A 27,902-nucleotide genomic window follows, 5' to 3' on the forward strand; every position below is an offset into this window, starting at 1 on the left:
TCAGGAACATAGGAAGATGTAGCCAGCAACACTCAACCACTACTCATAACACACCCACGGCACTCCACCATGCCACTTCCTCACTGAAGGACAAAATAACACATATATTCTGTACATGAACATGATCGTGGCCTCAAATATCATAAAACCCACAATTCTGACCCTAGCCTGCATTTGTGCTTTAGTGAATATCAAAACAAAACTCAGACATGACATTGAAAGCTCTATCCCACAATGTATAGCTTCAGTGTCATTTTAAAAAATTATTCATTTGTTTACTCAACAAGTACTTAAGGAATATCCACTATGCATGTGCTAACTAATGAGAATACAACAATGAGCAAGGGAGATAGTTTCTGCCTCACTGAACTTCCATTTAGAAATATAGACAGATAATAAGTTAGTAAACAAGCAATAAGTAAATTAATGAAACAAAAATAAGTAAAATAAAATACCACTATTGATAAAAGAAGAAAATTAGAAGGGAATTATGATTTAAAAAATGATGGTGGCCTGTGGTGATGTGTGGTGATGCCTTATTTAGAAAAGCTTCTCTGAATTGGTGACACTTCAACTAAATTTCAAAGTCTGGAGAAAAGTATTTTAAGAATAGCGAACAAGACATATAAAGACTTTGTGTCAGGGCAGAGTTTCTAGGAACTGTAGAAGACCTGACTGATTGAGGCACAAACACAGAATAAAGAGACAGCCAAAGACTGAGCATTAGAGTCTACAATAAGAAAGTTGGATTTGAACAGTCTCCAATGTATTTTAGAATAAAATCTAGAGAATACCTTAAAATTTGCAGTTTGGAAATATCACTCGGGTTACTATATGAATACACTGAAGTGGGATTACAGTGGGGAAAAACGATGTGGCTTAAAGATAGGGCAACAGCTATTCAAACAAATGAATTGTTAGAAAATATTTAGGAAGGGCAATCGGCAGGATTTAATGTTGAATTCTATGTTGTTATTGTCACACTACCAAAGTCAGCTGGAATATGAACACCATAATGACAAGCTTTTAAGAAATATATCTTTATTTCTTCTGTGTCTAGAATGAGGTTCATCTAGCACATGCCAGGTTCTTCATAAAATTTGACTAAATCTACCAACAATATTTAGAAATGCCCTGTCACACTCTGAGAAAATCTTGAAATTATGCCATAAAATCCATAACAAGAAATTATGTTTGTGGGGAATTCTTGAGGGAGCTGAACCATCCGTGGAGCCTGAGTTATGGCATTTCTTTCCAAGGCTGCCATGTCAGAGGGGACAGCTATTCCAAGCCAGTGCCTATTCTTAGAACAGCTCTGTCAGTAGATCAGGAGGGTTTTATATCACCCACCTACACCTTCCAAGTTTCTGGATGCAAGCCTGCTTGGGTTTTTTTTGGGGGGGGGCTGGGTTTTTTTAAAACTAAAAACTTTATATATTAAGATGTACAACATAATGATTTGACATACATATACATAGTGAAATGATTACTACCATCAAGCTTATTAACATATCTTCCACATAGCATTTTTCCTACGATTAGAGCACCTGAAATCTACTCCCTTGGCAAATTTCCACCATCCAATATAGTAGTGTTAACTATAGTCATCATTCTGTACATTAGTGCTCTAGATTTATTTATTCATCTTACATCATTGGCAACCTTGTACCTTTTGACTAATATCTCCCTGTTTCCCCCACCTCCCTGCCCCTGGTAACCACCATTCTACTCTCAAGTGGATAAAGAAATTATGATTGTATACATTCATCTCTACACATACATAAACACATACACATTATTCAGCCTTTAAAAGAGGGAGATCCTGCCATTTGCAAAAACATGGGTGAAACTGAAGGATGTTATACTAAGTAAAATAAGCCAGACAAAGAAAGGAAAATACTGCATGGTCTTATATGTAGAATCTTAACGAGCTTGCTCCTCTGTTAACAACATCTAGTGAATTCTCATTCTGTGTTTAATCTGCAGGGATGAAGTATCTAGAGGATGACTATGGAGATACCTAGGAGTACAGAGGGCCTCCCTATAAGTGAGTGAACTGTGAACTCTCCTCAAGGGAACAAATGCTTTGGGGAAAGACAAGAATCTGTGCAGAAGTTCTTCCTTACTAATAATGCAATGTTCATCCATGTATCTGGCCAAGCCCTCAGTAACCACAGGGAGAAGAGCTATCTTCTCAATTTAAGTAATTTAGGGAGGCTTTCACATAGATTCTTAAACAGAAAAGGATTAAATGACTCAAGGATACTGAGGCTTAAAAAATTTAGCTATTATCTACAACCATCATCCATCTCTTCTTAGATGCAGATGTGAATGAAGAAACCAGTGTCTCCCAGAGTAAGTCACTCACCTTAGCTTCTCTTGATAATCAAAATAACTCACAACTGAAAGAAATGCTTTCAGACTGTATTCAGTAACATCAGATTGAAGGATTATGCTCAAACTGAGATGCAGAAAATGGAAGAAGAGGAAAGGTTATATTGATAAGGGGGGAGGGAAGCTATAAAAGAAAGAGGAAGTCATTATCCTGTATTTCTTCTGAGGATGAAAACATCTTTATTGGTTACTTTGCCACCAGTGGGGTGTTCATTTAAATGAAAAAACAAAAAGTAGTTTTTATAAAATAAAAAAGGAAAATATTTATTTAAAAAAATTCAAGTGATGATTAGTTGAAAACCCTTCTCCAGAGAAGGAAGGTGCTTTCGCCTCTCAAACCTGCTGGTTATGGGACTATGGTGAAGGCTGTGGAGCAGAGCTTTCTCCTTACTGAGCTCTGGGCAAGAGGAGCAAAGGAAACACTGAAAATGGGGACTGAGGTCAAGTGGGGGAGGAAGCATGAAAGTAAGTACAGCTGGAAGGTACTAGATTCTTAGAAAACAGAGATAATGTTGATTTTTAGAGAGTATTCTACCTCAGTAAGATCTGTTAGAACACATCATTCAAATATTTATATTTATATTTATATTTATATTTATATTTATATTTATATTTATATCAGTGGGATAAGGAATCACATAAAGCCATTATTTAAAGGCTTTTATCTTTACAACTCTTTTAAGTGCATACAGCCACTTACAATGTATTTTTAAAATTTCTTCAACATCTTCACAAATAATTGAATTTTGGAAAGTGTAGGGTCTTATCTGACATATATTCCAGTTAGAAAGGCAGCTGTGAAGAGCATGAGCAAGAATTGAGAAACTTGGATTCTCCTTGTAGCTCAGCCACCAGAATCTGTGTGATGTTGGGAAGATCATTCGACCTCCATGTACAGCAGGTTCTTCCTGCAGCATAAGAGACTTTAACTCGAATTTTAAGATATATTCTAGCTGTATAATTCTAGGAGTCTATGTCTATGAAAATAAAAGTGAATTGAGAGTAAAGGGCCCAGAAAGGTAAATTAAGAACAATGTGGGTGACACTGGGGTGGGGGTGCAGCGGGCAGTAATATCATCTCCACTGTGGATATATACAACACATTTTTTAAAAAAGCTTCAGTTGATCTTTCCTATTCTCAAGATATCAAACTCATCTATCTTATTCTGTAAGATAGTGAGGAAGTAGTGTACAAAAAGTCTGCACTGTATAGATGGTTATGTGCTTGGGGGGGGGGGGCTTGAGTCTCATAATTAAACCAGTAGCAGAAAATACCAAGATGTAGTAATTATCTTGATTTCCTATATACTTTGTTACCCACAGTCAACTAGGCAAGAAGAAAGCCTTAGAATCAGAGAAGGTCTGATCTCAATATACGAGTGTTTTGGGGATCATTTGCTGCTTGAGCCTTTCTCCTATAATAGACTTAGATACGGAGCATCAGTGTCTTGGTTTTCACCACAGCTGAGCACTTTCTAGCTGTGTGACCCTGAGCAACTCACTTACATCACTTATGTCTTATTGTGCCCCGCAGTGCAGTGGAGGTAATAATAGCTAATCTACGTTATCGGCATTATTGTAGGGATTAATCAGCTAGTGCATCTAAAGCTCGGAGAAATACCAGGCAAATAGCTCACGCTTACTTTAATTATTATTGTTATTGTTGTTGTCACTGTTATGGTCCCCTTGCAGAGCAGCAAGTTCAGTAGAGACACTACCATCCTAAGATATGAAGGATAAAATATTACCCTTTAATGTCTGTTTATACTCTCTATCCCCAACCACTGTCCTTGGGTCTGAAAGACTAAGAACAAGTCTAAGAAATAGCTTAGAGAGGAGGACAAGAGCATCTAATTTCTAAACACTGTTATCTCTTCCTGTTTTCGCCAGACTACAATCCTTCGTAAGTGTTGATAAATCACTATTATGAAATCCTCCAGCTAGTCTCAGAAGGCGTCCTTTCCGAAATTCCTGAAATTTTGTGTAAATAATTTCTAACAAGCACTGTAGAAATTTTGTCCATTGTAGTACTCTGCTCAATCTCCAATAAAAACTTTACTGATTGCATTGTAATTTTTCAGTTTATATTTTGGCCCTCTACGCCCTATATACTCTAAGCCCCTTGAAATCATGAAGGATATCTTATTTATATATCTATCTCAGATAATTCCTGGCACACTATGGTCCTTAATATGTGTTTATTGAATGAATAAATAAATGGACTTTTAAGTGAATAAATAAGGTAATTGATGACTTAGTAAGAAAAATGGTCAAATATTTCCAAATCTAATTGTTTTATTAATTCATTCGGTGTTTTCTGACTCTGCTTCATGATTTATGATTTTGTTTCCTAGAATCCCCTTTTTTAAATACCACTCTACCCATGTTAGTTTCAAGTAAAATTCTCTTTGCTTTTAAGTATGAGATGACCAAGGTGTCTTCTCAATGCTCTGTTCAGCTTTTAGTTATGGGGATCAAACAAAAGACATACTTTGTCCAACACCATGGTTACGATCTGGTCTATGTGACCACCGTGTTTCCCTAAGACATTTCCTTTCTTGAGGCTTTTTGCTTCTTACCAATATTCTCTTAGTATTTCACATAGTTACTCCCATCACTGTACCCAAACCATTGTCTCAAAAATAGAGTGGTTTATGTAAATATTATCACACCATTCTTCCACCTACCAACCACTGGTTCCAGTCTTGATGTAGTCAGGAACAACAGAGGGGGTAGGAGGTGCCTCTTTCCCCATCTGCGACAGAAAGCCTTGTCTTCTATATTTTGGTACATATAAGTGCCTTCCCTGATGTAACAATGAGCTAACTAGTACCTCGGGCTGTGACTAAGAAAATCAGTTCTCTGGAGGCCAGGGCCAGCCAGCCAGGAATCAAAACCCTGAGGGAATAATTTAAAAGTTGATACGTACTTCATCCAAGGAGCTCAGAAACACAACTTCTGAGTTACCCAGAACAAGTAAGGAAAACTGCTTATTTGCAAGGATTAGAGGTGAGAAATGTTATGATGCCTAGTATGCCTTCTAGACTATGATGTCTATTTCCAGTTTTACTGTCCTATAGGACTGTGTCACTTAGAGATACTGGATCCTTAGGAGAATGAAGATCTGTCCAAATGCAATATTAACTACATAAATTGCTTGAGCTGTTTATCCTTATTTGCAATGAAGGCCTTAAGTAATAACTTCATAATATTTCTAACTTTTATTCAATATCTTCTATACGTGTTTAATGTTTATCTACTACTTGTCAGACACTGTGCTAGGCACCAGGCATACAGTGATAAACAAGACAAAAACTGTCCTTATTTCCCTAAATAAACTGAGTCTACGAATTCACAGATACTTATCTGTATCTCTTACATAGAAATCTTCTCTGATAAATAACATTAGGTTCTACCTCAATTTTCTTCTGTCAGCCTGATCTCCATCTCATCTTTCAGAACATTATCCTCTCCACAACCACACTTGATGTTTGTGAAGTGAGGATGACACAATTACCTTTCAATTAAAAACTGCATCCTCCCTGATCCATGAAAATCTATCAGTTATTCTTCCACAGACTGTTGAAGACTCATTTTAAGTTGGAAATAAAAAGACTCAGAGAGGGCTTAAAATGTAATTTGTTCTGAGTGGCTTCAAAGGGTAAACCAGAACAAATGTGTATTTTGAGATTTTGGTTAAACTCAAAAATTTTCTGAAAGTTTAGCTTATATTGCTTTAAATAGTTGAAAAATTTCAAATCACCTTCCTCCAAATTTTTATTAAATGCACAAGAAGATACAGAAATAATAAAAAATCCAGTTATATACAAATCCACTAGATTATCACAAAAATAGAAAAATCCATGCCTCTTTCCAGCTGCTTTTTAATTTTGAAGACTTCCTAACTCCATTTCTTCAGAGTTACTACCTTTTGGAACTTAATTTTTCTTATCTGAGCTAGAAATGCTAAGAACATGTAGAGTTTTATGAAATAAAATTGAGAAACCAAATGTCACATGTCCAGCACAGAGTCTGATGCATATTAGAGGCATAAATTATAATCATAATGAAAATAAATAATGAAAGTGTCAATAAGACTAATAGATAATGTATTCCAAATTCTAGTGAGAATAAATGTTAATTAACAAGAAAATAATACTGAATTAATTGTTTTAAAAATCAGCCTAGACGTTAGCACGTGACATGCCCTAGAATGGCTTCATGAAATGAAGACCAACTGATGAATTCATGGCAATTGTCCTGGATCAGAGAACTTGAGTAATTATCCTCTTTCCCTTCTAAATGTTCTCTGAGAGAGAAACAATCACAGCAACTGAAATTCCAGAAGACAAACTGGGAAAGGTTAGAAGTAGTCCATACCTAGTCCCTACGGGTAAGATGCTAAAGATGCAAGTTAAGGGAGGAAGGATTGTGATAGCAAGACATGCTGGAAGATGCATTTTTCTTGTGTCCGATTTGCTTAGTAATAGAATCTGGCAGTTAAGATAGAAGAAAGATCAATCACAAAGCAGAAGTGCACAAAGTTAAAGCATGTCTGTTCCAGGAAACTGGACTAGTTGCTAAAATTTATTCATCAGGTGTATTTTTGAGAAGAGGATTATAGAGACAATTTATGCAAGAAATAGAGTCTGAGTACTTCCTTGTTTTAAGATTGAGTTACAATAAAGTAATTAGTATAAGGTTAATAGAAAAGCAATTAGGAACAGTGGAAAAGAAAAGCTAATATTCAACAGAAGGCAATATACTTAGAAATGTTCTGAATAAAAACTTTAAAAATTAAAGAGAGCTTTAAGTTCACTTTATATACAAATAATGTTTGTTTAGTTCCCACTTTTACAAAAGTTGCTATATTTTATTTTATTGCTATGGCTACATATTCATACAAAGTTTAGTTGACAAACATGATAGTATATACCCATACCTACAATCTTATAGATGTCTCTTTGTGAATAAAACATCCTCAAATTGTTGCCAGAGGTGCTCCAGGTCTTTGCTTAATACCTGCCAACCCTCATCTTTAGCAGGAGTTAACATAAATCTTTAAGTTACAGGGTCCAGAGATAAGAAAGGAAACTACAGACAAACAAACAAAAACCAGATGGAACCAGCTGGGACCAAAATGGTCATGAATCTGACCTCCAGCAGACCCTGAGTCTCATTATACTTGGATTTTACTGCAGTAGCATAGCGAATGACACACCTACCAGTGGCCATGACGGGACATTAAGAACCGAAAAAGGGTAAAAAGGAGGTGGCATCCCACTCCCTCAGAAGAAGCCCTGCCCCTTCCCTGGTAGGCTGATGCAAATACCTCCCTATCATCAGCCTCACTTCTCCCTTTGTCTTTACTCTGTAAAATTAAATCCCTCTCTCCACCTGGGCGAGAAGTTGAGCTATGTACTTAGTTCCTGCTCCTCCATTCTTTGGCCATTGAATAAACTAGTGTTGTGTTACTCGATCTCAGCTTTGGTTCCATGTTTCAGCTGCTTGAACCCAAACAGAAGAACCCTCTCCCACCAAGGCAGAGAGTCTCAGCTGGGCTAGAGGCCCAAGTAGGGTCCATTTGACTTAATTCGCTAACAGAATTATCGTATTTTGAGTATGTCATTCATTTTCTGTTAGGATCCTAAATGACATATAATTTTCTATAAATGTATCCTTAAACACATTAACTTGTTGCATCCTCTTGACTATACCTCTATAATAAAGATGCTCCAACATCTTATATAATGTAAATTCCCACTCTCCTCTCTCTGTTTTCTGAAGCTTCCTTTCCCGGATTTCTGTCCTTCTGCTTCATCTGTGTCTGCTGCACAGCTGTCATCTTAAAAACACTGTGGGTCTCCCGCTGCCCTGATTGCCTGATGCTATCTCTTCCCTTTTTTTTGTTTTTGTTTTTGTTTTTGCTGGGACATACCCTCTCATACTTCAAAGAAGGGGTACTTACAAAAATTAAATTTTATGAATCATTTCATGACTGAAAATAATTTATGCTACCTTCATAACTGACTGATAATTTTGTTCTGTATAGAATCCTAGGCTGAAAATCACTTTCAGGCATTTTTCCACTGTATTGTAGGGTCCAATGTTGCTACTGAGCACTCTAAAATACCTTTTGCTTTATTTTTTTAATTAAGGTCTAATTGATTTACAATGTTGTGTTAATTTCTGGTGTACAGAATAGTGACTAATTTATACATATATTTTTTTATATTCTTTTTCAGTATAGGCCATTACAAGATATTGAATATAGTCCCTTGTTTGTACAGTAAGACCTTATTATTTATCTATTTTATATATAATAGGTTGTATCTGAAAATCCCTAACTCCTAATTTATCCCTCTCCACCCCCTTTCCCCAATGGTAACCATAAGTTTGTTTTTTATGTCTGTGAGTCTGTCTTTGTTTTGTAAATAAGTTCATTTGTGTCTTTTTGTGTGTGTGTGATTCCACATATAAGTGATATCATATGGTATTTTTCTTTCCCTTTCTGGCTTTCTTCACATAGTGTGATGATCTCTAGTTCCGTTCACATAACTGCAAATGGCATTATTTTATTAATTTTTATGGCCGAGTAGTATTCCATTGTTTATATATGCTACAGCTTCCTATTCAGTCACCTGTCAATGGACATTTAGGTTGCTTCCATGTTTTGGCTGTTGTATATAGTGCTACTATGAACATTGGGGTGCATGTATCTTTTCAAATTAGAATGTCCTCCAGATATATGCCCAGGAGTGGGATTGCTGGATCATATTGTAAGTCTATTTTTAGTTTTTTAAGGAATCTCCATACTGTTCTCCATAATGGCTGTACCAAACTACATTCCCATCAACAGCCTAAGAGGGTTCCCTTTATTCCACACCTTCTCCAGTGTTTATTGTTTGTGGATTTTTTAATGATGGCCATTCTGACTAGTGTTAGTTGATACCTCATTGTAGTTTTGATTTGCATTTCTCTGATAATTAGCAATACTGAGAATTTTTTCATGTGCCTATTGGCCATTTGTATGTCTTCATTGGAGAAATGTTTGTTTAGGACTTCTGCACATTTTTGGATTGGGTTGTTTGTTTTTTTGTTGTTGTTATTGAGTTTTATGAGCTGTTTGTATATTCTACAAATTAAGCCCCTGTCAATCACATCGTTTGCAAATATTTTCTCCCATTCTGTTGGTTGTCTTTTCATTTTATTTAGGGTTTCCTTTGCTGTGCAAAAGCTTATAAGTTTAATTGGGTACCATTTGTTTATTTTTTCTTTTATTTTTATTGCCATGGGAGACTGACCTATGAGAACAACGCTATGATTTATATCAGAGAATGTTTTGTGTATGTTCTCTTCTAGAAGGTTTATGCTATCTTGTCTTATGTTTAAGTCTTTAAGCCATTTTGAGTTTATTTTTGTATATGATGTGAGTGAGTGTTCTAATTTCACTGATTTACATGCAGCTATACAGCTTTCCCAGCACCCCTTGTCAAAGAGACTGTCTTTTTTCCATTTTATATTCCTGCCTACTTTGTCCAAGATTAATTGACTGTAGGTGTGTGGGTTTATTTCTGGGCTCTCTATTCTGTCCCATTGATCCATATGTCTGTTTCTGTGCCAGTACCATGCTGTTTTGATTGCTGTAGCTTTGTAGTAGTGTCTGAAGTCTGGGAGGATTATTCCTCCAGCTTCATTTCTAATATCTTTCAGATTTTTTGCTCACTTATTTATGGCCTATTTTTTTCTTTTTCTTAATAATTTTATAGTCTTCTCAACCTCTACGGTAATAAAATTTCATAATAACAGTATTGTTTTCTCATGGTTATGGTGGGCACTCAATTAATATTTTGTATCTGAAGATTTAAACCTATCTGCTCTGAGTTTTTTCTTCACTATTTCTTTTAAATTCTTCTCCCCTGTCTTCTCTATTCTCCTAGAACAAATATGAGTTGAATGTTTCACCTCTTGACTTTATTCTTTCTATTTCTTTTTTTTTCTATTCTCCATTTCTCTGAAATTTTTTTTTCTACTTAACATGGAGACATCTTTGATTCTGTCTTTCAACCTCTTTTGATTTAATTTTTATTATTCTTTCTATTTTATTTAGTTTCCAAAAGTAACTTTTTATTCTGTTCATTTATTTAAATCCTCATATTCTCATTTCAGGATTACAATTATTTTATCTCATCAATATGAAAGTATAAGTGGTTTTTATTAAGTGTATTTTTTCCTGTGTTATCTTGATTCCACCAGATTCCTTTTGGCCTTCCTGAAGCTCACTTTTTTCTTCAAATATCTTATGTATATTAAAGAATTAGGTAGCAAAAATTTGACCAAAAGCTCTGGATCAGTGGAGCAGAGCTTACTAATTGGTAGGCTTCTGTAGAGAGGCAGCCATTCCATTTGTGATATTCAAAGGCAGAATGTGAAAGACTTTTCTTTAATATTCAATTTTTTGATGCAAAGATCCAATATTCTGTCTGCAAAGCTTATGCCTCTGTGAGCATCTGGGAGTGGGGGTGGAAAGAGAGGATGGGAGATTGAACTGTTCCTTTCTCTTACTCTCCCTATTACCAGCCTTGCATCTCACCATCTCCCTTATCTGGTGTCCTGGTATCCACGTCAGAGATTCTGGTAGATAAATCTGTATTTCTCCTCAGTCTTCCTCTCAGATGATGTTTTAGAGTTAGCCTTCTCTACTCTGCCTTCTCTACTGTCAGTTACGAAGTCTTTGTTTTTCTCTTTTCCAAACATTTATTGGAATCTTTTGTCTGCATCTAACTTTTGTCCTGCTATCTTTTTTCTTATGAGCCTAAACATTTTCCCCTTTGTTGTTATTATTATTATTGTTATTGCTGTTATTTTTATTATTTTATTTAGATCTTAGGAGGAAAAAGGAAAACTAATGTAGCCTGCCATTTTAAATATAATTTCAATGTATTTATTATTTTTTAAATTAGTTATTTATACATAGAATAGAATGACCCTTTTTTGCAGAGAAAAGGTATTAAGAGAAATATCTATACGAAATGCAACAAAATATTAATGGTGACTGTGTACAAAAGGACTGAAGTGCAGAGAAACCATTTTAAAGGGTAGTTAGTCATAGTAGTAGTTAATAGTGGTAGTAGTTAAGCTACTGTTAACATTATATTGTCCATGCCAGCTGCAAAGGAGAGACTGGCAAACGCAATGTTTTAGCAGAGTCACCATAAGTAATGTCAAGTCTAATACTAAGGAAAAGAAGAAACAATGGATATTGGGATGACAATCAGCTTATTCTATCACAAGAATGCATTGTGAATCCAGCTCTGTGCTATGTATGAGGAGTAGAAAAGAAGTCAGATACATGATTTACTTTCTTAATAAATCATGGAAATGAGATAAAAATCCATTTTGATAAAAAACAAAAGCCAGGAAAAAAATGTGTCTGACAGCATTTAATAAACTATATACAGGAGTGTTTAAAGCATGCAGAAAATAAATGTTGGATGAAAATTATCAAAGCAAATTTCTTGAAAGATCTGAGCCATGAAACAAAATCTAAAAAGTTACTCAAAATAAAAATGCCTTTTCTGAAGTGTTTAGAATACCCAGATATTCTCCAAAGGACATAACAAAAAAAAAAAATGTGCTTAATTCATTTTGTCCTGTTTGAAAATTAAAAACAATTTTAACTAAAATTTTATAATAGAAATACATCTCCTTAACTTGGTCATTGCAGTAGTTCAAATGTCAGTTCATTTTAGTTGCTTTAATTATTCTGTGCATTGCAAAAAAAAAAGTTAGATTACTTTCAGTAAAAATAATATAATACTGGAGTGATAGAGAATATTCAAATTCTCTAATAGTGTCTCTTAAAAAATTGCTCCATACCAAAATATGTAAAACGTTTCTTTTTTCCTCCTATTTGGAAACCATCCTTTGGGCACTTTTTCAGTTTATATTCACCTCTTCATAGCATGCAGTGCATATTTCTATGTCGGCCTGCATTTTTAATATTGTGTTATAATTTTCTTTTTGTAAATAGATTTCCCCTACTAGATTATGTGATATTTGTGGGGAAAGACTAGGAAAGAAAGAAAGAGGGAAAGAGAGAAAGGAGGGAGAAGAAGAAAGAGAGAGAGAGAGGAAGAAGCGGAGAAAGGAAGGAAGAAAGAAAGAAAAGGGGAAAGAAAACAAGAGGAAGGAAGGGAGGGAGAAAGGGAGGGAGACAAGAAGACAGCTCCTGGGAAGTCAGACTTCTTTTTTTTTAGGAAAAATTATCTGATTCCTCAGTGATATCTTTTGTAACTCCATTCTAAATCATTGAATTACAGCTTGAGAGAGATTGATTTAAATTGAAAGGATTTACAGCAGTTAAATGAGATACTCACTAGGAAGGTTTACTCTCCCATTCTAGAAGAAAGAGAGGATAAACTTTGCCCATAAAGAAAGGTTTAACTTTAGCCCACTTAAAGGCAGAAAAATGAAATAGCCTCAAATTATTCCCTTTTAAATGAAAAATATGACATAGTTGAATTTTAGAGATGATTCCTTAAAATCATTAATAAGTTAGGGACCACTTAAGGTATCAGCTAATTCTCTGATTTTGCAATTCTGACAAACTATCCCTTCTGCTTTTCCTTCAGGGAGACCTTGCAACTCCATAGCCGTTTCATGGCATTCTTTACATCCTCATTCCTCAGAGTGTAGATGAGTGGGTTTAGCATTGGGGTGATGGTAGTATAGAACACAGACACAGCCTTATCGAGTGGGAAAGTGGTGGAAGGACGGAGATAAATAAAGATACAAGGGACAAAGAAGAAAGTTACTACAGTGAAATGAGACCCACAGGTAGAGAGAGCCTTGCGCCTGCTCTCTGCAGACCGCTTCCGAAGACTAAATAAAATGAATGTGTAGGAGGCCAGAAGGATGAGGAAACACCCCAGGGAAATGAGACCACTATTAGCAATCACCAGCATGTTCACCAGGGTTGTATCAGCACAGGCAAGTTTCAGGACTGGGTGGACGTCACAAAAGTAGTGGTCAATGACACGAGCATTGCAGAAGGGTAGCTGAAAGGTCAGGAAGGTCTGAACAAAGGAGTGACCCAGGGCACCCAACCAGGACAGTGATGCCAGCACAATACAAGCATTGGCCCTCATGATGGTAGTATAACGGAGAGGTTGGCAGATGGCGGCGTAACGGTCAAAAGCCATGACAGTCAAAACAAAAATCTCAGCACAACCGAAAAAGTGGAAGGTAAACATCTGAGTTACACAGCCCCAGTAGGAAATAACCTTCTTTTCCGAAACAAAGTCTGCAATCATCTTGGGTGCCGTGGCTGAGGAATAGGCAGTGTCTACAAAGGACAGGTTACTGAGGAAGAAATACATGGGTGTATGAAGCCGGGGGTCAGAAGAGACAGTAAGCAAAATGAGCAGATTTCCCATCAGGATCACCGCGTAGAAGAGGAGGAATAGCGCAAAGAACATCAGTTGCATTCCAGGATCTTGAGAAAGTCCTAGAAATATAAACTCAGTGACATTGTTGGCCACTTCCATGGGGATCCAGGCAGAACTGGTTGAGTGGCTCTGATTCTCTGCAGACAAAATAAATGTTATAAACCATTGTGAGTGGGTAAAGCCTAACAATAACAGTCATGAAAACGTTTAAGTAATGCTAAATGTAACAGAGGAAATTATTTATATTTCTTGAATATAGTGAATGGATATTTTTCTCATTATTAACTTTCTTATCATATTATTGACACATTTGATTTTTTGTTACACTTAGACCTAGAGTTCTTCTCTCCCCAAAGTTTTTTCTTCATCACCTCTTCCCTCCCTCTCTCTCTGCCCTCCTCAAGAGAAATTATCTTTGGATGAAAACACTTTAATTATTAAATAGATAAGTTAATTTTTGAGACTGGAGATAAAAGCAAGGAGTTAGAATCTGAGATCTGATGTCTAAAATTCCTAGATGAATTTTTTATTTAATATAATATATACAGATCAGCTTTAGAAGATAGCATTCTACTTAAGTGAGGACTCAGTTTCTAGTTTCTAAATTAGTTTGGAAATTTCAACACAATTTAAAATTAAGTTTTTTTAAGTGACTGAGAATAACATATACAGTGCTTACCAACAGTTTATGCTTATAAATCAACGCTGGATGTGTTTGAATCCTAATCCTTGAGTTGCATGTGAAAATTCAATTTTGCTTGCCAGTAACAAATCCATGAAACGTGGTCAAACTATACAGAGAAATACTTTGTTCTGTGTTGCTCTAAAGAGTTGAAACGTTTAAAAATTATTGAAGTTTTTATCATCCTCTGTCCTTTTGCCTTGAAAATGCTCCAGATAACTCTCTGTCCTTGTAATTATATGTAAGAATTAGGAATAAAATTTCCCAGACAGATAAAGCTATTAATGGCAGTTAAAAAGTAAGTGTTTGATATGTTTTACAAATTATATACACAAGTGCTTAAGGCATACAGAAAAAATGTTGGGTAAGAACAATCAGGGAAGAATTCTTTAAAGAGATGACTGACTCAAGAGACAAGATCTAAAGATCCTCAGAATAAAAATGGCTTCCCTGAATTATGCAAATTGCTAGCTGTTCTCCATCTTTATACTAAGAACACCTCTTTTCTGCACAGACAATGGAAAGCACACTACCCAGAGCTGAGTGATTCAGGTTTGAGCCCCCTCACCGACTGCCAGCTTTGGCTAAATCTACTTATCTCCTCTGAATCTTGGTTTTCTCATCCATAAAAGATGGATGATACAGTTATTTATCTCACAAAGCTGTTACAGAAATAAAATGTCATCTATATAGCATGTTGGTATTTATGAAGTTTTTTACATTATAATTTGAGTCTATGCAGTGGGACCCCTCTAGTAGATAGAATTTATAATTTTACCAAGTCAGCTATTATATAAAAGGTACATAAACAACTAATAGAAAATAACAAAATTTTTATGTAATTTTATTCCTGAGATAAACTATAGTGTCTGCCCATTTTCATTGTAGAGATACTATTAATAACTGTCAACATTTTTTAAGCACCTTCCTATGTTCAGGATTGTGTGCTAAATTATTATCATATGTTACCTCATTTCTATCCTCTCAAGAACATTATAATTTTTATCTCCATTTTACAGAGCACCAAAGTTTGAAGAGTTCTGGTGAATCATCCACTATAACACAGTCAGTGAAGGGGTTGGTATGAGTTGTTGAATTCTGAATCTAGAACCCACAAAATACACAAACCCTTAAATAAATGATAGAAAAATGGAATGAGAAATAGATAGATGATTGATAATGATAGATAGATCATAGAAAAATAAACTCATGAAAAAGCGTTGCATTTTAAAAAGCACATTCAGAGGGAGGAGTTAGCTCAGTTGCAGAGCAGATGCTTAGCATGCCCGAGGTCCTGGGTTCAATCCCCAGTACCTCTATGTAAATAAATAAGCAAACAAATAAATAAAAATCCTAATTATCTCCCCCCCAAAATGAAGTAAAATAAAATAAAATAATTAAAAACAATTTTTTAAAGCAATTGCTCTTTTATGGCACAGAGTCCTTTAAGAGGAGGATATGCTCTGTGTTCTTAAATCTTTGAATATTCTATGACATTATAACAGTAAAACCAAATGTGCTCAATTATCACCAATTGGTAAAATCATAAGGGCTGAAAAAATATTTAATAAGAGAAAGCACTTGTACCTACTATATGCCAGGTGTTGTCCTCAGTTAATTCTCATACAAATCTTATAAGGTAAGCTATCATCACTATCCCCACTTCAGAGAAGAGGCAACTGAAGCACAGACAGAGGAAATGATTTGCCCAAGATCACAGAGCTCATGACTGGCAGAGTTGGTATTTGAATCTAGGCAATGGGACTTCAAAATTTATTTTCTTAACCAGTATGCATACTGCGGGGCTGATGGCATCAAAGTCACCATATCTTCTTTCTCCTTTGAAAGTCTTAAACCTTCTGCAAAGTCAAAATATTCCTTTTATGCTAATCACAAAGAGTTTGGTTTATATTTTTTATATATTTTTTATATATTTTTAGGTTTAAATTATACCTAGCATTTAGAGACGAAGACTACTGTTGTGGCTGGCAAGATCATCGCAACACGCACAATTTGTGCCCAATTTTGCTCAATTTAATTTACAGTGACAATGCAGTAGCAATGATGTGATATTGGTCATTAATCTAGACATTATTTTATTTGCCATGAACTGACAATCAAATAGAGGAGGTCTACACATAAACTTTCAATCACAGTTTTATGAGATAAGGGTAAGAAAGTCCAGGAGAGTCAGGGACACCTTTCCAGAGAAAGTCATCATTGAGTGGAATTTTGGAAGATGACTTAGAGTTAACCTGTAGATGAAGTAGTTTGCAGGGTTAGGGCACAGAGAAGTGGACAAGGCAGGAAGTGAATAGTGAATAGAATATATGAAGATAAAAGGTGTAAATCATCATAGACTCCTCTATATGGAATGTCAACAGGTTTGATATGATTCAGCACAGAATCCATGAAGGGAAGTGTCCGGAAGTCAGGCTAAAAAGGAAAAGTTTCTCATACCATAAACAGTCTTGTGAGTTAAGCCAAGGAGTTGGAATTTATCTTGGATGACTTGGGGGATCATAAATAAAGATCACTCGTAGGGCAAGAGGGCAGCAGGAACGGGAGGTGGTGAGAGCACTTTTTAAAAAAAAAAAAAAGTCTGAAACCCAGCTTGCCTACATTCAAATTCTAACTCTCCTACTTGCTAACACTATGATTTTAGGAAACTTAGTTAACTTCCCTTTGCCTGTTTTCTCAAGTGCAAAACGTGGAAAAAAGTAGCACATACCACATAAGTGTTGTAAAGATTACATATGTGTTCCATATAAAGCACTTACGTACACGGCACACTGTAAGTGAGTATCTAGTCATCACCACACACCTTAGTGACTGGAGACCATGCTGGAGGGACCAAGCCTGGATAGGAGTCATGTTAGGACACTAACCTCCTTACCATGTGCATCTCCTAATTCCATTTATGTAAATTCCAAGCTTATCAAAATCTTAGAAAATGCATCTTCTGCTCACATCCACCCTCTCAAATATATATTTTTGACTGGAGTAGTATCAGAATATAGTCCATATCCTTGCACGACTTTCTTTAAGAGTTCAAACAAGGATACCCAAAAATGCTCGTGCAGCTGCTCTGTGCTCCTAGGATGGTGACTGACTCAACTTTATCTTGAATCTGCCTCAGTAGCCCATAAAATTAATCCAAGTCTAAGACCCGAGGTTTTTCTACTTTCTTCATTGGGAGAGAGAACACAGAATTTAAAGATAGAACAACTGGGTTTGATGCATAGCTCTGCTTGTTACAGGCAGATCTGAACGCAATTTTCCTCACTTCTATTAACTTCAGTCCTTCTCTATGAGAAAATAATGCCACTCATGGTGAGGACTGAATTAATTAATGGACGGAAAAGCAAAAAGTGATCTGCAAATCTAGGATTGTTTTAGTGGTGGAATTTCAGGAGCATCGGTATCAGACATCTGAAAAAGAACCTCTATGGGACTGATTATTTCCACTGGTCCTCCCAGGGTCTTAGGTCAAATTTGGTCTCCCTGTGATGATGCCAAAGAATATATACTAGTTATAATGGGACATATTCTGTTAAAAAAAACAAGGTTGCTCTGATATTTAACTCCATGAGTCCACCTAAATTATTTTAAATAGAACAAATAGCAAGACTGCAGCTCCCTGATATTTTCTGGGAAAAAGATTTAGTCTCAGCTTCTCCTGTGAGTGATCTGCAAAGGGCAGAGATCAAACATTCTGGATTTCTTTCCTAATAGCCAGCTCCACCTCATAGCGAGCTCTCTGTGCAATAGTGTCTGAGCAAGTAAAGTCTTGACAAAATCTTCAGCTGAGTTAGTGGAACACAATGTAGACTACAGATATATTTCTGTATTTCATACAGCACCAGTATTTATTTGTTCTGTCACTTGATGAATATTTATTTAGCACATCCTCTGTGTCGTGTACTGTGCTGTGAATATAAAAAGATGAATATAAACCTATTCCTGACATAGATTCATTTTATTTTATTATTTTTTATTGAAAATACAGTCAGTTTAGATTCATTTTAGAGTAATGCCTTTGAATGACTTTCTCAAAACCTCGTAGATTTATGTAAAGTCCTATCTTATATGAGTAAAAAGGATCTTAGAGAACACTTGACTTTATTCCACTTATTTAACCATTGGTGAAACAAATGAAGTGCAGAGAGGAAACTGAATTATCTAGGTTTCACTGTTAGTGGTAAAGCCAGGACTAAATTCCAACTGAAGTAATATTGATACCCACTCTAAACTATAACGAACTATTTCCTGAATCACTTAATAGCATTACTAGAGCAGATATTGCCAAAAAAAAGTGAAGAATTTAAAGATTTCTCTTTATCCTTGAATGTGATTAGCATCAATAAAATTCTTGTCTCTTTCACCAGCTGTTAACCTATCATTCCAAGTGGGAGACTTACTCTGGTTGTCTTCTTGAGTGTGGTCCCACGCCATGGATCTGGACAACCTGAGATCTTCTTGGATCGATAAACCTTTCTGAGTTAGAAATGTGACCTATAACCAGATATTCACACTAAATAGTTGAGATCTGTAGAGTGATGCTTCTCTTACAGAAAGGATTACACCTCCAGCCCAAGAAGAGGTCCTGAGTTTGATTGTTCTCTCTCTCTCTCTCCCCCTTCTCTCTTTCTCTCTCTTTTCTCTCTCTCTTTCTCCCTCTATCTTTCTCAAAGATAGAATTTCATGAGTTTACAGCCATGCCATGGCTTCTGATCTTGATCTGCAAGAACTTCCGGCTACGTTCCTAGCTGCCAAGAGAGAGAAACCATCAGCAGTCTTTATGCCTCATCACAACCCTGAGGGAATCTCTGGGCCAGTGATTGGGTAGCAGCCAGAGGGTGCTGTTGCAAGTGTAATCACCACTAAATGACTCTTTGTAAAACTATATTGAAGGTTACTTGGTAATTAATAAACTAATAAATATCCAGGCCATTTCCACAGTTTTGCACAATCTACTCAAAGTTGGGACAAGGGCAGGGAGAAGGTGATGCTCAGTATCACTACACTGGATTGCTAACTCAACAACAAATATTTGTTTGGAAAACTATTAGAATATTTTACTTCCTTTTAAAATTTGCTGAAGCTCAGGTAGGCAAGGAAGATGTTTGATTCAGTGGCACGAATGAAGACCCTGCCTCAGTACATGAATGGGTTTCTAAGCGATTTAGGTCAGGGGAGCTTGAGTCCCTGAATTACAGCATGAACGTTCAGGTCAAGCCTAAACTTCTGTGTGTTTGAATAGCGCAACCATCACAACAGAAAGAATATTATAATCTAAATAACATGCACCTTCGTTCATGATTTCCTGAGGTAAAAAGGATTCTCATGTTGCAGCATAAAAGTGTCTTTTGTTGTTGTTGGCAACAGTTTATTGTTCTGTGACTGCCTAGGGTATAAGTACAGGGGCTGTTTAGACAAGGGAATAGCTAACCGTGGCAGTCCTGTTCTTACTGGTTCTCCACTCAGATTCCTTTTGAGATGAAGGACTGTGCCACGTGCTTCTCTCTTTTGCTTCCTTTCTTGTTCTGTTCCTTCGTTCCTTCCAAAGCATTTATCCAGACCAAGACAAATACCATACGGTATCATTGAAGTGTGCAATCTAAAAAAGTGGAACTCATGTACAAAAAGCGTAGAATGGGAGGCTGGGGAGAGGAGGAACTTGGGAGATGTTAAAGGGTACAAATGTACAACCAGAAGTGAGTAAGTCCTGGAGATCTAATGCATAGCATAGTTATTACAGTCAACAATGCTATATCATATACTTTAAAGTTCCTCAGAAACTAGATCTTAAGTGTTCTTACTGCAAAAAAAAGAAATGATAATTACCTGATGTGATAGAGATGTTAGCTAAAGCTATAGTGGCAGTCACTCTGCAATATATAAATGTATCAAATCTATACGTTGTATATGTTAAACTTACACAATATTGTATATAAATTGTATGTCAATAGAAAAACACATTTATAAAGCATTAATTCTTGGCTGGGCACTGTACTGGATACTCTAGATACAAAGATCACTGACTAGTGAGGCAGCCTAACAAGTGAGAAGAAAATTGCAATAAATACAGTGAGTGCTATGCTGACTAAGTATAAGTATATTATACTATGAAAATTCATTTAAGAATCATTTAATAGAACTCCACCTGAACAGGATCAGATTTGAAATCCAAGAAGATAAAACTCTTAATCTGAGTGTTAAAGGCAAAAAAAGGATCAGTAATTCCAGCAGAGGAAGCAGCATGTCCAGAGGCATAGAGAGGAAAGTAGTTCAGAGGTGTATACAGTGGGACAGGAATGGGACAATAAGTGAGGACAAGGACCAAGACTTGGTCTTGGAACATGCTTAGACACTGGAACTGGACCCAAAGTTTAGAGTGGTACTGTAGCAAAGTCAATAATATGGGGGCTCCTAGGTATTTTCCTTGATTTTCTTATTGCTGTGCATACCCCATACTCCTACAGATTCCCATGAGAATATTTGTACTAGAATAGGGTGCAGGATAGAACTTGCAGATGATAAACTATAGATTTGAAGAGAGAAGAGGAAGAGGTGGGGAGGGATAGAAAGTTAAAGAGTTATTCACTTAAGAGATAGAAACCAGACTGCATTGTATTTACATTATATATTTTACCATTTCCTCTAAGTACCAGAAGCTCACCAGGTGTTTGTAGTGTTTGTTTATGGAATAATTACAAAAAGCTTCATGGAAACATGAAGAGCAATAAGGACAATCAATCAATAACTAGCATGACAATGAAACATGGGTAACTTGGCCAAGCCTATTTGCTAAGGAAAGAACTATTGAAATATAAATAAAATGGAGTTTAGTTAATAATAATGTACCAGTATTGGTTCATTAGTTGTGACAAATGTACCTCATAGTGTAAGCAGTTAACACTAAGGGAAATGATGTGAGGTATACAAAAACTGTCCGTACTGTCTTTGCAACTATTCTGTAAATTTAAAACTATCCTAAATTTTAATAAAATATTTAATTAAAAAACAATGATATAAAAACCTTGAATGTTTGATGGTAACTAGAACATTTTTTAACACTTCAAATGTGATTTTTTACATAATTTTTAGGACACATATATCATAAAACATGACATTTCTTATGTCAAGGCTAGTTTCGGTGTGAATGGGGAGTTACTAAGGGTTTAATTGTCATCCAGCAGGGGTCTGGGGTCAAAAGCTCTTTCTGTCTGATTCTCTAGGATAAAACAATTGTACAATCTTCTTTCAGCTTTTATTTTCTGTTTAATAAAACAATTAGCAATGATACACATAACCAGTCAGTGTTTATTGAGTTCTGACCATATGTAGACACACTTTAATTAGAGCTTTACAAGTATTATTTTGTTTAGTTTTCCTGACAACCCTGTGAGGCAGATATTTTAGTGTCCTCATTGTCCAAAGAGATACTGAGAAATTAAGTTGTCCTCTGGTAAGTAGTGAAGCTGGATCATGAGGAGGATGTCTGACTCCAGAGTCCACACTTTTGACCTCTCTCCTCTACTCCCCCCAGTCATCTGGGCTCACAGATTGTCTTAGAATGCTATTCACCTTCCCCTGGTGGATATTGAGAGACTTTATAATTAGATATTTGGGTCATCTGTTGATGTTTGGGGCAATACACAAATTGGCAAGGTACCTACAACACTGCCAAGCACAGCAGGCACTCAGCAGATAGCTGTTAAAGAATGGATAATAAATTAACAGTGAATTCATGAATGAGGAATGAATGAATGAATATTAAAAGATCCAAAAAATCACTAAGAGTTATTTATTGAGAAACATCTGCCAGGAAATGTTTTCTCCAGATGAGGAGTACATATTGGGATGGCATGCTGGTTTCTCACCAATAACACTTCCTAGTTTCTAGGACTTTTAGAGGGAGTAATTGAGCAATGGGAAAACCTTCTACTTCCCAAAACTCCCACTAAACGACTTTGTAAAACTATATTGGAGGCTACTTGGGAAGTAACTAGTCAATAAATATTCAGGCCATTTCCATGTAGTTTTGCACAATTTACTCAAAGCTGGGACAAGGGAAAGAGGAGGGTGGTACTCAGTATTACAATTTTGGACCACTAACCCAAAACAAATAAAACCTTGCTTTTCCTGATTGTTACTGTCTTCCTTGCTGTGTTATTACTATTATTTCCCCTACTGTATTGGCTCATTCATGATGTGTAGTTTACAGCTAGGCTATAAATGTACATTCTTAGCTCCCATGTGCTCTGGAAATGTGAAGTCAATAATCCTCCTGTGATTTCATGAATCAGACTTGTCTTTGTCTCCTTTCAGTTATTTCAGTGCCCCAAAGGACCCCAAGAGCTGGAAAGAAGGGGCAGACCCACCTCAAATATCTGAGGGACCCAAAGCAGAAGTCCAAATAGAAATTTTTGAAAATTTAGAGCCCGTGTACCATATGACTAAAAGTTGTATATCCCAGTAAAAAATTAAATGAATTTAAATTTCCTCATACTCAGAAAATAATGTTCTTGTACTCTTGTAATTACTTGAAGGCCTGTTTCAAATTTCAGATCAAATTTGAAGTCCATCAGACATGGCATTGTAGAAAGAGCCAGCTTTGGCCCTCACGCCTAGCCCACCTTTTCTGGTTCCAAATCCCAACACAAGAAGTCTGTCAGATGTGAATGTGGATTCTGCAGCCCAAATGTCCAGGTTCTGGCCACACACTTTATACACAGTGTCCCTCAGCCTAAAGGAGTATATACAGTGATATGGTCCAACCGCAGGAGGATAGACTTACAGAAGAAGCTCAGACAGGCTTTGGAAGTGAGCTCAGGGCATGTGAGTCTTGAACTCTGTAGATAATATCAATCACGTACAGTCTCTGAAGAACAGAGATGTTAGCAGCTTATTAATAAAAATTTTACTATAGACAATTGATTAAGCAAGCATCAGAGAATTAAAAATGCAAGAGGGAATATCTTGTTTTTCTGAGTATTATGCTGTCAATCCCAGATATCAACAGGACATTTAAAATGATTTCCCAAGCCCTTAAATTTTGCTACAGAAGAGGGACATTAGAAAAAGGGGGTGTTGCAACCAGCTGATACAAAAAGAAAGCCTGGAGCTTCATGTCCCTGCAGTGTGCCTGGCTGACTCACAGCACCACTAAATCCTTCTGTCAGCCCACACACTGCTCTGACTGGTGGTTTCTACCTGTCTGCCCTTCTGGATATTTATTGCAAGCAGGAGGTCTCTGGAAGTGTTATGGAGTAAAAGGGAGAGAGGAGGCTGTGATCTGTACTAGGAATGCTTCTCACTCTCAGTCATCCTCTAAAGAAATCACCCAAGTAGTAGCTTTGTTCTTGGTCTTTGAGAAGTTCTTCTATAGCCATACATTCACACATACATGCAAACATATATACATACATACAGTTTCCTAAATATAAAGTCACTAACTCCCAGCACAAAAATGAAAATCCATTCTTTATTGCAATGTGAAGAAAGCTCTTACATGATGAGGGATATTGCACGTTACCTAGTAAGTCCTAGTATTAGGTAGCACTTCAGACTTTTTTCTCCTGAGGTTTGTTTTTCAGCTAAGTAATCAGAAAAGCCTCCTTGTAGCAATTGATTAGGAAATGAAGTGAACAAATATAAAGATATTCCTGAAAGTCCATCATTATATTATTATTCAGTAAATAGAATAAACACCTTTCCATGGGCATAAAATGTTGCAAAGAGCCTCATGTCAGAGATGGATAACCTTAAATATAAACTTTTATGTGAATTTTTTTAGGGATCTCCTAGGTCTTGAGATCCTATACAGGTATAGTTGAAATAAAGCAAGTAGTCTGCCTAATTGGGATAAATACTCTTTCTGGGAGAAAAAAAAATTAACTTAGACTAAATTATCTAAGGTTTCCAGCTTTCTTGGTTAATTACACTTTTTCTAAGTGATCTTGGGCAAGATCACTTCACAAATCTGAGCTGATTGTAAAAATGAAGTTGAATAACATTACCTATTGCTCAAAGCACCTTTGAGACCCAGAGACAGTAACTGTGAGTAACTCGAGTACCTCAAGGCCAGGAACCAAGTAGGTGAGCACTTTAAACCACAGCTCATTTCTTTCTTTCTCTTTTCCTTTAGAGTTCAGAGCTCTTACACATTGTGCTCCATGAAGAGACAGCTTGTCAATCACCCCCACTATAATTCAACTCAAAGAAAATCTCAGGGTGAAATAGAAAGTCCCTTCTGGAGAAGCCTCTGCAGCAGAACACCAAGAGCACCCCCAGGCTTCCTTTCCTTCGCGCATAAGCTTTGTTAAGAGCCTCTGTTCATTCAGGTAAGTCGCTGATCTTCATTTCTGAAATTTGGCACAATACACAACACAGTTCCTGGGTGAACACTAATACGCAGAGTGATCAGTGAGGTTTTGTTAGAGACACGGCAAGAGGGACTCACGCTGTTTCAGAAGATACTTGGATGAGACATCAGAAGGAACTTCCAGACACCGGGGACTAAACCCTGGAGGAGTGGGACACAAAAAGGGGTGTAGTATCTTCTTTCATTTGAATGGAGTTTAAAAGAGAAATGAACTGAATAAAAGAAGGCCACTTATAGACAAAAGGATAGAAGAGTTGATCTTTCAAGGGCTCCTGCTGACCCTAGGACGCGATTAATTCCTGTTATCATTTTTGGACCGGTGAGCACTCCTGAGTTCCCTGCTTAATATTTAACACCTGAGAAAGTCACCTGTACCTCCCAACTATGGTCAAGAGCAATGCATTGTAATTCTGATGCTGCCTTCTCTTTTAGACCAAAGTCACCAACTTGGTTTTCATGCATGTACTCAGCTACAGATGGAGTTAAGAGTACCCTAAGAAAAGATTTTCTAAATCACCTCTTCCTGTTCATTCTTGGACATGGCAGCAGGATGTCACATGTTTTTTTCTCAGCTTCTTCATGGCTGTCTTCATATCAGCATTTCTGAAGGTGTAGATGAGGGGGTTCAACATAGGTGTGATCACCGTGTAGAAGACAGAGAAAACCTTGTCCACAGAGAAGCTGCAGAAAGGCCTCAGGTAGATGAATACACACGGCACAAAGATCAGGCTGACCACTGTCAGGTGGGAGGCACAGGTAGCGAGGGCCTTGCTCTGGCCCTGGTGGAGGCGAGTTCTCAGGGTAATCAGGATGACCGCATAAGAGATCAGCAAGACCAAGAAGCAGACAAGGGAGAGCAGACCGCTGTTTGAGACCATCAGCACCTCCACCACATACGTGTCCATGCAGGCCAGCTTGATGACCTGTGGGACATCACAGTAGAAGTTGTCCAGTTCATTGAGGCCACAGAAGGGCAGCTGAATGACCAGTGTGACCTGTGTGATGGCGTGGACGAAGCCCCCACACCAGCAGGCAAAAACCAACTGAAAGCAGAGCTGGCGGTTCATGACTGCCAGGTAGTGCAAAGGACTGCATATGGCAACATACCTATCATAGGCCATGACGGTCAGCAGAAACATCTCACTGGCTCCCAGAAAGTGCAGGAAGTAAATCTGGGCCAGGCACCCGGAAAAAGAGATGATCTTGCCCTCCTGTAGGAAATCTCCTAACATCTTGGGCACAGTAACACAGCTCAGGCATAGGTCAATGAAGGACAGATGGCCCAAAAAATAGTACATAGGCGACTGGAGCAGGTGAGTGTCGGCTCGCACTGTTACCATTATCAAGAGGTTTCCCAGGACAGTAGCCACATAAAACAACAAAAATATTAAGAAGAGAAAGAGCTGCAGCTCCCAGGAGGATGACAGGCCCAGAAGAACAAATTCTGTCACCTTAGAATCATTTTCTTTTTTCATCAAGTCAAGAATACCAAGTGACCTAGAGAAAGAAGAGTAAACTTGGAACATGAAAGTTTTAAGTTAGACAAAAGGCAAAAAAATATGAGTTATCAGATTCTGGGTGTGGTGTTATAGAGTCATTTTTCAAGATGAAAAAACTTAAGAAAGTTCTGTGAAGCAGATTAATTAAGAATATATAAAATTAATCCAGATTACTTCAAGACATTTTTAAGCCCTAGTCTATGATCTACCTCTTTTTAATTTTATTTTGTATTGGTTTATAACATTATACAAGTTTTATGTATACAGCATTATATTTCAAATTCTGTATACACTACAGTGTCCTCATCTCCAAAAGTTTAGTTTCCATCTTGATCTACCTCTTTAAAGTGATATTTAACATTGGGAGACTTCAGTACAATAAGTATTTTTGTATAGTTTCTAGGAGGTTAGTGTAATAGGATTTGTCAAATATCAACACCTTTAAATTTCGTAGGACAAACACAGGCAATCCTGTGTCTTAGTTATTTGAGTTGTAATTAAGGTATACACTGAATTCTGGTTATTCATGGATTGTCTTACAGACTCAAGAAATTTTCTGCCTTCAGATAATAGGAAAACATAATGCCACCAAATATGGCAAGTTTGCTTTCAGGGTTAATAAAATTGCTGTGTTTAGTAGAAATATTTCTGACTTCTACATTTCTGAAGTCTCTGATCACAACAAGAAATTTAGCCTCTGACTATTCTGTGGGAAATGAAAAGAGCATTGTACCCATCAGCATGAAGGGATGCCCATCTCTTTTTTTTTTCTATTTTAAATTGGATTTTTATTCATATTACATATAATTATGCAATATACATGTTATAGTTCACCCTGAACTGATTGCATTATTTTTATTAGGTTTTAAATACCAAAATATAGAAAAGCTTCAATGTCAGAAATAAACTTGAATGCTATATGTATTTTTTATTCTTTTTATCATATTAAAGCTTTTATTTATACTTACTATTATTATGATTAGCATTATTAAATCCTTCTTTCATCATTTTTAAAACATTTTTTATTGAGTTAGTCATTTTAAAATGTTGTGTCAAATTCCAGTGTAGAATTTTTCAGTTATACATGAACATACATATATTCAGTGTCACTTTTCTTTTTTTTTTGCTGTGAGCTACCACAAGATCTTGTATATATTTCCCTGTGCTATACAGTATAATCTTGTTAATCTATTCTACATATGCCTGTCAGTATCTGAATTTTGAGATCCCAGTCTGTGCCTTCCCACCTCCCCACCCCCTTGGCATCCACAAGTTTGTATTCTATGTCTATGAGTCTCTTTCTGTTTTGTATTTATGTTCTTTTTTTTAGATTCCACATATAAGCGATCTCATATGGTATTTTTCTTTCTCTTCCTGGCTTACTTCACTTAGAATGATATTCTCCAGGAACAAGGGATGCACATCTCTTAAAGCCACCTTCCACCACAGCATAGTTTCCCGGGCCAGACCCCTGCTGGGGCCTGGGA

General features: G+C 36.6%; 2 protein-coding genes and 1 long non-coding RNA gene across 4 annotated transcripts in view; 1 reads left to right on the forward strand and 2 right to left on the reverse strand.

Moving 5' to 3' along the window:
- The window catches only part of LOC140696851 (uncharacterized), a 513,284-nt gene that overhangs the window by 408,571 nt on the left and 76,811 nt on the right, over positions 1 to 27,902 (forward strand). For both annotated transcript variants that reach the window (XR_012073425.1, XR_012073426.1), the window contains exons 4-5: positions 1,987 to 2,047; positions 24,680 to 24,875. This is a non-coding gene — a long non-coding RNA (uncharacterized lncRNA). The remainder of the gene's footprint in view (positions 1 to 1,986; positions 2,048 to 24,679; positions 24,876 to 27,902) is intronic.
- Positions 13,005 to 13,949, reverse strand: LOC102537704 (olfactory receptor 4S2-like). Its single transcript, XM_006218116.1, has one exon. It carries the CDS (start codon positions 13,941 to 13,943, stop codon positions 13,005 to 13,007), a length of 939 nt encoding a protein of 312 aa, XP_006218178.1. The 5' UTR covers positions 13,944 to 13,949.
- LOC102526517 (olfactory receptor 4Q3-like) lies at positions 25,430 to 26,391 on the reverse strand. The gene is given in 2 exon segments (XM_015251036.3): positions 25,430 to 25,482; positions 25,485 to 26,391. Coding segments are annotated over 2 exon segments (960 nt in total).

This window comes from Vicugna pacos, chromosome 6 (genome assembly GCF_048564905.1).
Source record: "Vicugna pacos chromosome 6, VicPac4, whole genome shotgun sequence".
Lineage (NCBI taxonomy): Eukaryota > Metazoa > Chordata > Mammalia > Artiodactyla > Camelidae > Vicugna > Vicugna pacos.